The sequence below is a fragment of the Rhinichthys klamathensis genome, unplaced genomic scaffold (genome assembly GCF_029890125.1).
Source record: "Rhinichthys klamathensis goyatoka isolate OS25496 unplaced genomic scaffold, OSU_Roscu_1.1 h1tg000491l_1, whole genome shotgun sequence".
Lineage (NCBI taxonomy): Eukaryota > Metazoa > Chordata > Actinopteri > Cypriniformes > Leuciscidae > Rhinichthys > Rhinichthys klamathensis.
In genome coordinates, this window is record NW_026606977.1 from 227,225 (window position 1) to 238,359 (window position 11,135).

The following is an 11,135-nucleotide window of genomic DNA, read 5'->3' on the forward strand; positions in this document are numbered from 1 at the left end:
GATTACCGTAGATAAACTTTGGATAAACATTTTTGAAGCAGATAATTAATTTGATATGGAAGGGAATGTTTTACAGAGAAAAGACAAGACATTCGTTCTTCTGATGGTAAATAAGATCTACATATCTGAGAAATGAATTAAAATGCTCAAATTGATTGTCTGAGGCACTGAAGAGCAAGTAAAGAACAGAAATATGTACAGTTTATATACAGACAAAAGCAACAAAATCTTTGGACTGAGGATGAAATTGAAGCATTACCAGAATGTTTGACAGAAAAAATACGCAAGAAAAAAAAAAAATCTACAAACACAAGAGTAAATATACAATGAAAGCAAATATACAATGAAAGAAAATAACCTAATACTATTCAAACATTACAAACTACACACTACTTTCCTTAAAAGGCAGAGCAGCCTAATCAAAGAAAGACCTCTAGGAAGTGTACAGAAATGTTTTTGTGTTTAAATGAAATGTTCAGCTTATGTGAAACAGAGCCTCAAAGGTAAGATTATGGTTAGTTGTCAAGTGCTCTCTAAACTGTAAAAGGGAACAAAGAAACAGTTGAATACAATGACATTAGCCAGCTTTAAACACACACTCCGTCTCTTGCTGCCCAGAGATGGAGGCGCTTCAGTGGAGTGGAACAGCACAAAGACAGTGAAAGCCCCATTATCTTCAGGGCTATTCAGTGCTGGACCACCTGGGTCTGGCTAATCTGAGCTCTCAGCAGGGATGGAGGGACAAAGTTTACTTGCTTTCAGGGCAGCCCTCCTTTTTTGTTGTCCGAGTAGTGTTACAAAAAAAGACGCGGGACAAAACGATGACCATTCTGTCATGGCGCACATGACTAAGTGAAGATTCAGTTAGTTTGGAATTCAAAAGATCCTACCACAAGTTTACAATGGATTGTAATCTCGAATTGAAGGAATACTGTGATAAGAAATATATTAGTTTGACGTTTCATGTTGCATCATGTCATGGCAAGCTAAAAACTAGAAAGCATTGATGTGGGCGTCTGTCATGGGCCGTAAAGCCAACAAGAACAGACAGGAACCTCATTTTTTTTACAACCTGAACAAGCTTTGTTCAGTTCGGAAGTCTCTGAGAACCTCATAAACTGCCTTGAACACAAAAAAGATACTCCTCACTTGTCACCCTGAGCTGCCCCCTCCAAGTAGTACACATTTACTAAATGGCGGTTCAAGTGGCGGCGGTAGTCCATCTCTAAAGAAAACGTACGGTCACAGAAGATACACGTGTGACTGAGCAGTTTGGTTGAAGATGGGAGCTCTTCTGTTGGAGTCTCTGGAAGTTTCTCTCCACCCTCGGTGGCAGCAGCCAGTCCGTTAAGACCAGAGTCGTAGCTTCCTTCAGAGGCACTATCGCTGATGTCACTTCCCCCATCATTACTGTGGATACCCTCGTCATCCTCTGCATCCGTGGATTTGTGACCAGGCGGACCAGGAAGTTCAAGAGATGAGCTGAAAACAGGCTGCTGTTGGCTGAAACCTGGAGAGCTCTCGCTGTCAGTAGGTGACGGCATCTCACTTCCACTGTCTTCTTCTGGAATTTCTTTTGGTTCATGTGAGATCTTATTCTCGGTTTCTTTAGGTTGTTCTGAGGGAGGATCGCACGAGACTGTGGGTTCCTCTGAAACAGCAGCGGTCTCCTTGTGATTTCTATCACCTTGATTGGTCACATCAGTAGGTGTCTGCTCGTCTGGTTGGGTAAGCACCTTCAGTGTTTCTGTGGTGAGCCCTTTTTCAGCTTCTGGAGGGCTTAGCTTCTCTGGGACTTCATCGGTCTTCACGGTTTCAATGACACAACTCTCAGGTTTGTTTGTACTTGCCTCAGCATTCTTGGTTTTGCTCTTCATGGCCTGTAGAACATCAGGTATGGTGCGATTTCTCTCTGGAGCACCAGAACTTGTTGATGGCTTGGCTGTATCTTTCTTTGTGCGCTTGACCCGCTTTGAAGGGCAGGTTGCTTCTGAAGAATCAGTCGCTAGTTCATTCATGTTCTCTGCTTTTCTTTTGACTGGTTTAGTCCTGACTTCTTTCATTGCCTCTTTACTCTGGGTATCACTGTTGACCTTTGACAATTTTGTCTGCCTCTTGCATGGCTTCTTGGTTGGAGATTTCCTGCAATCCTTTGCACATTCTTTCTCTTCGGTCTCCTTCACTTTATCATTCAGCAATCGGTTTTCCTTTTGTAGCCGCTCTCTTTCTTCCTTGTCTTTGTGCTGCTGCTGTTTATCTACAAGGTCTTTCTCCACTCTTTCTTTGTCCAAATCGAACCTTTGCTCTTCAACAATGGGTTGACGTTTTGCAATAACTTCATTGGCGGTCTCCTTTAATGGCTTCTCTTTCTTAGGACGACCTTTCGTTACTTTCTCCACAGATTTGATTGATTTCTCTACCTTCTTCAACTCCTTTTTATTAACTTGTTTGTTATTGCAGCCCTCTGTTTGTGTCGAGGCAATGTCCATAACTTTCACCAAAGTCTTTCCTTTAACCTTCTTACCGGTTTTCTCTTTCCCCTCATTTTTCGCCATGGCCTTTTTCTCTGTAGTTTTCTCGTTGGGTTGCTGGCTTGGCTTTCCAGATTTTTCTTTCACAATGATATCTATATTTTTCTTCGAGGTTTTGCCAGTCAGCTCAGTCTCCACAGCAGAGGTGGGTTTACTAGATTTCTTAATGGAGAGGTTGATGGGGCCTGACTCAACGTCATCCAATTCTCCCAACTGCTTTTCCTCACTTCGCCTTGTTCCAGCCTGTTCAGTCGCAAGCTCATTTGGCGAAACATCATCGATGTCAGTCCTTTTGACACGCAGTCTTACCTTTGACACGTCCATCGAGATATCACTGCTTCCCGGGTGTCTGGACTTGATGTGATACTGTAAGTTGCACTTCTTGGACGCAGCATACTTGCAGATTGGGCAAAGAAACTGGCGAGGGTTGACATGGAGCTCAACATGCTTTTTAAAGTTGCTGCGGTCGGCTGTCTTGTATTGGCAGTAAGGGCAGCTTAGGGGCTTGGGTCCATTGTGGACCTGTCTGGCATGGCGGGTCACCTCGTGCTGGTTGGCTGCCAGGTAGCTGCAGTTGTCACATTTGAAAGGCCTCTCACCTATTGTGGACAGACCATAAGGAGAAGGTCAAGACAGAACAATCAGTCTTTTATTTCAACATTTTGAGAGAAACACAGACGCAAGTCTCATGCGGGGAATACAGATAAAAGACGGACAAACACATCACAATACGGAATCACATTATAATTCACTCTGTATACCACAAACCTTGTACCATTTTATCCAAAGCCATCTGGCTCCACGGAGAGCAACAAAAGAGAGAAACATCATTGACAAGATAAAAACACAAGCCTTGAGTCATAGCTGATTAACAGCACATTTGCTTTGTCCCAAAACCCAGAGAACTCCCTCACAAAGCTATACACAATTTCCATGACTAAGATTTAATTCACATGATTTTTCCCAAACATGGAAACTACAGTTTTAAATTCTACACAATACTTTTCAGAGAATGCACAGTGACAGGTTCAATGAAAAAACAAATCCAAGACGAATGGCCAATTGTGTCAAATGATTAAAAATGTATTTAATTAACGATACTCATTTTTATAAATAATTAATCAGTGTAATTAAAATGATTGCTTTAGCTAATTTCTAGTTGATAGATTTGTGCATGCTATGTATTTTGATTCTATTAAAATACTGTTATTGGCTAAATCTATTGAAATTTATTGGAACAAGGCAGCTCAGAAGGTTTTGGAACAGAGTTATTAAATCAAAATGTGAACTGGAATTTAACAAACTAGCTTATAAATCCTAAAATACATAACTATATACACCCTAGATCAATTTTAGAACAAGAATGATTCAAAAGACAGACAAAAGACTCACCTGAATGGGTTCTCATGTGTCTGGTCAGATGAGTTTTTTGGGAACTGGAGTACTCACAGTATATGCACTGGAACGGACGCTCACCTAAAAGAATAATCACATAAAATCAAGTGTTTGATTTTTCATACATTTCTGATAATATAAAAGGACACTGAAATGTGAACTCAAATTATTTGAGTTCGATTTTAGACGCACCAGTGTGGGTCCGGATGTGCTGTATGTAGTTATTTTTGCGGTCAGAAAAATATGAACACTGGTTGCAAGTGAAAAGCTTGCTGGGAAAGTGGTTCCTCAGATGTTTCTTCCAATGGTACTGACTGATGGTGGTATAAGCACAAATGGTGCACTTGAAAACTCTCTGATCTTCACCCTCCTTAGTATGATGTTTAAGGTGAGCCATGTAGTGGTCATAACGGTTGGTATTGTACCCACAGCGCTCACAGCGGATCACACCTTTGGAGTTACTCAAACTTTCACTATTCTCTTGGTTCGGTGTCTGAGATTGTCCTGTCTCACTGGCCGGATCGTCGTCAGAGTCAGCCGCACCATTTACCACATTCATTTTCTTGGCACTGTGAATGCGGATATGGTGAATAAAGTCCTCCTCGTTCTCGGCCTGGTACTGGCAAGGTTTACAAAAGAAGGGCTTCTTCTTCTTTTTGTTGGATTCGAAGATGACAACCGGGGTATGCTTACGTTTTTCCGCCTGCGAGGACTCAGATGGGGCCTTTTCGCACGGGTTCGAGAGATCTTCTGCTCGCTCCATTTCAACTTGCTCCAGCGCTCTTTCAACTTGCTCCAGCGCTCTTTCTGTAACATCTACCTCAACCTGAGTGGCCTGCTCAGCGTACGTGTCCTCGGACATCTCCGAATTGTCAAGGCTGTATCTGATAACACCCTCTTCCTCACTGTCAGAGTAGTTGTTGCATCCAACAGTCTTGAGTTCAACCATTTGTTTCTCTTCTGCATTGTAGTCTGAGGAAGACGCCTCTGATGATAACACTACGTTAGCAAGCATCACTAGCTGAGGGGCGGCCACATCATTCCGAGGCAGCTCAGGAAGGTCATGGCCCACCTCCGGTAGTGGGATGCCTCCAGGCATGAAGATACCAGCAGTAGCAGAATACACCATCTGAGCAGCCATGCTCAACCAGCTGAAATGTAAATAGAAACACTGATTTTAGAGAACACAATCAGTAAATACAATCAGTAACTTAAAGGGTTAGTTTACCGAAAAATGAAAATTATGTCATTAATGACTCACCCTCATGTCGTTCCAAGCCCGTTAGACCCGTTCATCTTCGGAACACACTTTAAGATATTTCAGATTTAGTCAGAGAGTTTTCTGTCCCTCCATTGAAAATGTATACACGGTATACTGTCCTTGTCCAGAAAGGTTAGAAAAACATCATCAAAGTAGTCCATGTGACATCAGTGGGTTAGTTAGAATGTTTTGAAGCATCGAAAATACATTTTGGTCCAAAAATAACAAAAACTACGACTTTATTCAGCATTGTATTGTCTTCCGGTTCTGTTGTCAATCTGCGTTCAGTGACGCTGCTGACGTAAGACGCTGCTGACGTGTTCTGGTGCGTCCGTGTATTCGGGTTCAAATAAATATGGCTGGGCAAAAAAATGCAAGTCTTCCTCTGTCGAAATCCTTAGACATGTTTGCGAAGATTGTTTTGTTTACAGCGTGCGTCTCCCTCAGACTGTAAACGAAGATCTTTCGCACCTGATAACACGTCAGCAGCGTCTTACGTCAGCAGCGGCACTGAACGCGGATCCACAACAGAACCGGAAGACAATACAATGCTGAATAAAGTCGTAGTTTTTGTTATTTTTGGACCAAAATGTATTTTCGATGCTTCAAAACATTCTAACTAACCCACTGATGTCACATGGACTACTTTGATGATGTTTTTCTAACCTTTCTGGACAAGGACATTATACCGTACATATACATTTTCAATGGAGGGACAGAAAACTCTCGGACTAAATCTAAGATATCTTAAACTGTGTTCCGAAGATGAACGGAGGTCTTACGGGCTTGGAACGACATGAGGGTGAGTCATTAATGACATAATTTTAATTTTTGGGTGAACTAACCCACTAAATTGTAAAAAATTGCATATTTGTATTATCATCTTAAATTTTATTAAAAAAATAATGTGTATGTGAAATGAAAGAAGAAGTTTGAAAAGGATGTGAGAACTGTGATCTTTTGAGAGCAAGTCATCTGACTATGACAAAACAAACACTGCGATTTCATTAAGTAAAATAAGGGTCAATGATTTGACCTTTCTGAGATGAGTCTCAGTTGAGCCATTCTCTGATTGATTAATCAATGAAAAAGCAGATTGTTTGATTTCATGCTCTCAAACACATTTAAAAAGAAGCAAACAAAGCCTAAATCAACACAATCTATATATGTCAATAAATTACATTGTTCTTTCTTGTATGAAGTCCACTAAAGCAATAAGCAGCTTTAACTCTGGGTTATTTTAGGGAATTACAGCAGACAAGAGAGAGGGAGGTTTAAAAACAGTCAATGTTACATACAAAATATGCATTAAATTATTTTTTTGAGTGTTGAAGAGAAAAAAAAGAAAAACAATAAATCACAAAAACTCTCCAGTTAAAGTTTAATTAAATCTGTTCTATTGTAAGAAATATGGTCATCTTGGCAAAGTGGCAAACAGAGTCATGCATGTGTGTGATGAGGGCCTGTGAGCTTTGCATGCTCAGAAATGTGTGTTCGGCCATTTTAAAACAGCACCACCAACTTTAGCCAGCGGAGGAGGAAAAAAATATAGACGATGTGTGAACTGAAGCAGCTTTACATGAAAGTTTACTGAGATCAACTCATTTAATCAGCAAAGCACTAAACGTTTAGTGCTAAAATGCGCAATCGAGCTTTAAGTGAAAAGATACAGTGATCGTGTTCAATCAAAACAAGGAGTGAAAAACTTTGACCTTGTTGGACAGCTCCAAACACGACCCATCTGAATCAGACGAAGAGCGAGCTCCACTTTACACGAAATGTTACAGGCATAACAATCAAAAATCACTGACTGCATAAAGTTTAACATGGCTCAAATCAAATAAAGTCGCATTTCACGGAAATACTGGTGATTTTCGAATAAACAATAGCTCAAAGACACCAAAAAGAGATGATGTGATTTACTGTAAAAGTGAAAGGATTGTAATTTTTCAGCTGGAATAATAGTATATAATACAATTCTAGTCAATCTGACAGCAAAAGTTGCATTACGAACCTTCACTAAGAAGAAAAAATATATACTTTTCCGGAAACTGCATGCATGCAACAGCAACAACAGCACACACAACCCGACAAAGTTACACTTTGTATTCAATATAGTCGATCGCAGATCATGGTGGGGTTTTTGTGTTTCATTTCTCATTACTTTTACGCATTTTTTCACTTTTAATTTGGTCAGCGTGAGTGTGTTAGCCGTGGTCCTGATCTGATCTCTCTCCGTGCTGAAATCAGCCCTGGACAGCGCCTCTCCCTTTCAATGTAAACCTCCATTTTCACTCCACTTACTCAAACTTAGTTGGGCTCGTGCGCGACACAAAACAACACAAAACCACACCCTAATGAGCACAAAACCCCACGGAACCAAGCCCGCGTACTCACCGGAGACGTTCACTCGTTGTTCGGCGGTGTTGTTCCAGAAACAAGTTTCGGGAGAAGTTATTTCCAAACTCTCAAATCGGTCGAGGAAGTGCGCGAGACTCACGCATTCCAACACATCGCTCTCGCGCAGCAATAGCTGGGGATGTGTGACGTCAGCGCGCTCGCTCACACAGGGCGCGTTCATGTTCTCGCGCTCTCGAAGTTTACTATCGAGTGTTTTGTTTTAGTAGTGTGGACTGATTTGAACAAATAAACAAAAATATGGCGAAGATATTTTGAATGGGTCTGAACGGTATAGCAGTTGGTCAGCAGTGTAGGCAGGATTGCGTTTTGTGTTAGTTGACTTCTAAAGCCACGTGTGGCAAACAGGCGGCAGTAAATTTGTTTTTAAGGGATATTTTTTACAGGATGATATTAGGCAGCTAAACTCACAGGAGGATTAATACAAGTGATAGACAAACAACTAGTAAAGATAGGTGGGGGGTTCTGTTTTCCCCCATGGTTTTGTCCACAATTTTAACCCTTTTGGTGCTTTGGACAAATTTTAACCACATTAGCCTAAAAGTCATGACATTTTTGTCAAAAACATGTAATTATTTCCAGGTTCAATCACTTGGCATTTCATTATATCTTATGTATTTTAGAACAACTTAACTTATGTATTATTATGCTATTAGTTTAATAATATCTTACAGATACAAATTAATTTTTAATGAATGAATATTGAATAAAAAAATTGAGTGTTGAGTGTCTACATCATCAATTCTTGGTTGTGCTATAAGCAAGTGATCTACCAAGGCACTAAATGATGTTCTGTTATGGCTTTTAACAAGCTAAATCTAACTTCAGTAAACATCCTCAACAGGAGTATAGCAACGGTTTGTTTGTCATTCCTTCAGAAAGGACATTCTGTTCATGGCCTGCCCTGAAGTTTGCTGTTTTAAGGATTGATGACTCAGATGTGTGTTCAAAAAGAAGGGAACCTGACAGGTTTAGCTTACAGTTTTTCTCAATTGTTTACACACAAATACTGGTACTTGAGACACAATGACCACAACATGTAACTCATGCACCAACCCTCTGAACCAATTCTGCTAAACTACAAGCACAATTCCTGCTTTACACTCAAATTGCAGTTCTAAAACACACTTTTTTCAAAACACTACACAATTCTCTGCATTTGGCACAATTTTCATGCATAAAGTCTCTTGTTTCCACAAGGAACACACTGCCATTCAAATATGCACACTGACTCCTCACATGGGCAAACACCTGTCACACAGTTTTACCATTGCAATCAGAGCTTTAGCATAAAAGACTGACACAGAAGAGAGGATGCAGCATAGTTTTTTTTGTTTGTTTTTTTACTGTAATACAGTACATTTTTCTGTTGTTTTGTATGTAGACCACTGTATGTGCAACTTTGTGTTGGTTGGGATGTACACTGTGTACATTGTTTTTGTGGGAAAAATAAATATATTTGTTACGGTGTATTTTGCTGAGTATAAAAACAATATTCTCAAATATTTTACAACACACTTATGTATATACTGTATAAACAGTATATACATATACATAAGTGTAACACTGAACAAAAAAAAGGCCTAAGTCATTATGATGAATGGAGAAGAAGTGTTTTCCATTCATCATAGTGTTTTACATTGAGCACATCAGTGTTCAACTGGTTCTTATACATGTCTATTCATATGATGGTTTGTGTGTCATTTGCAAACAAGATACCATTTTGAGAAGAAATAACATTGTTTTGAATGTAAAGTTTAATTTTGCAGGAGAATTGAGGGGTTTTGCCCATTGTGTGTGTGTTTTTTGATTTGTGTGTAGAGTTCTGAGAGTATGAGGCATGGTTTCAGAAAATGTGTGTAAACAATCGAGAAAAACTGTAATGTGCCAAATTAAAACTGTTAGGTAAGATTTTAGAATTTAATGTTAAATTTGTATTTTGTTTATTTAAGGTATTTTTACACAAAGATATAGGCTAAAGAGCTTATAAGGTCCCAGCCAAGGCCAGTTACAATGGAACAGGGTATAAAGTCTAAAGTGCCAGGGCCCTCTGTGTGTGTGTGAGGATGTGTGTGTGTTGGAGTCACAGTGAACTTGTGAAAAGCATTCTAGTTTGCAGCACATGGGGAAAACATGATATCATGAGGATGTGAAAGGTATTTTTAAAGATGAAAATCAAGGTTGATTTACCATCTGAAACATCATTAAATTTTTTTCATTTCAGTCAAACACAATCTCCGAACTACACAGCAACAAACCTCAAACTGTCACCTCAAAATCCAATATTTTAGTCAAAACCGTCCTTCATCACTTTTGTCGGAATCAAACTTTGGCCCTTATGACTCACAAAGCCTAACAAATACACAGACTACTTTCCAGATATCAATTCATAGCTCTGCATGCAACAAAAACCTCTTATTCAATAATGATTTTACAGCTAAGTGTCTATTGCAATATACAACATAAATGAAAGAGTACATATGCTACTACAGTAAAATACAACAAAGAGCTTTAGGTAAAGTTACTTTTCAGTGAAAAGCGAAAAGAAAAGTTCAAATACCAAAGAACTGAATATGAACTTTGTATGCAACGAAATACAGTAAACATAAATAAATTAATACATTTAGCATCCACTGCACCTTCGGCCAGATTTCATTACAGTATACAGTGTATAAAAGTTTCTTGGTCTTCTGACTTTCTCTATACCTCCCTTAGGCAGTCGTCACTCAGTTCTGCACAATATACATACAGTATATGAAAAAAAATGGCTACAAATAAATTTGACAATCACGAGTTTGAGGGTGTACATGTGCTACATACTGTAGTGAAATTTGCCTCATCTAAAGTACTGTTGTGTACTGTAATTATACTGTATGTGTAAGTAGTTATTATCCTGAGATTCTAATCATCAGTTTAGATATTTAAAGTTTTTTCAAATTGCTTAACACAATTTCTGAAACTATGGCTACATTTCTCACAACATGCAAAATATCCCACATCTCTTGCAAAAGCAAACACTTCATTCAAAACTATTTTTAAAAATTGTGTTTTAGAACAGTACTACAACCATTTAATGATTAGACATATACACGTCAAAAACACACTGATGTGAACAATGTAAAACACTATTTTGTTTATTTTGCTTGTTCAGTGTGCAGTGAAGTGCACAGGAGTTTGTCACACGCATGCAATACACACAGTATGCACAATTGATAAACTTCACAGTCAACAACTGAACTGACTTGAGCTGAATAATGACACTATTGGCTTGTAGAGCTGCTTTTCAGGAGAATTTTTACTATTTTGTGAAGCCGCTTTGAAACAATCTGAATTTTATAAAGCTCTAGAAATAAAGGTGACTTGACTTGTATGCATATTCAGTACATTTTTACAAAATACGTAAACAGAAATGCAAGCGTGAAGAATGTATTTGTTTCTCAAAACAATGAGTTTTGATTTCTAAGTGATCAATTTATGCAGGCCTACAAGTGGTTTCTGTGGCATTTAAATGGCAGTGATTTCTGAATGAA

General features: G+C 39.0%; 1 protein-coding gene across 1 annotated transcript; it reads right to left on the reverse strand.

The window, feature by feature from the left end:
* Positions 1-888: 888 nt before the first annotated feature.
* rest (RE1-silencing transcription factor) lies at positions 889-7,734 on the reverse strand. Its single transcript, XM_056237605.1, has 4 exons — positions 7,585-7,734; positions 4,119-5,077; positions 3,924-4,007; positions 889-3,130 (listed from the first exon to the last, which is right to left on the reverse strand). The coding sequence occupies exons 2-4, from the start codon at positions 5,065-5,067 to the stop codon at positions 1,146-1,148; spliced, it is 3,018 nt and encodes a 1,005-aa protein (XP_056093580.1). The 5' UTR covers positions 5,068-5,077; positions 7,585-7,734; the 3' UTR covers positions 889-1,145.
* Positions 7,735-11,135: the final 3,401 nt, after the last annotated feature.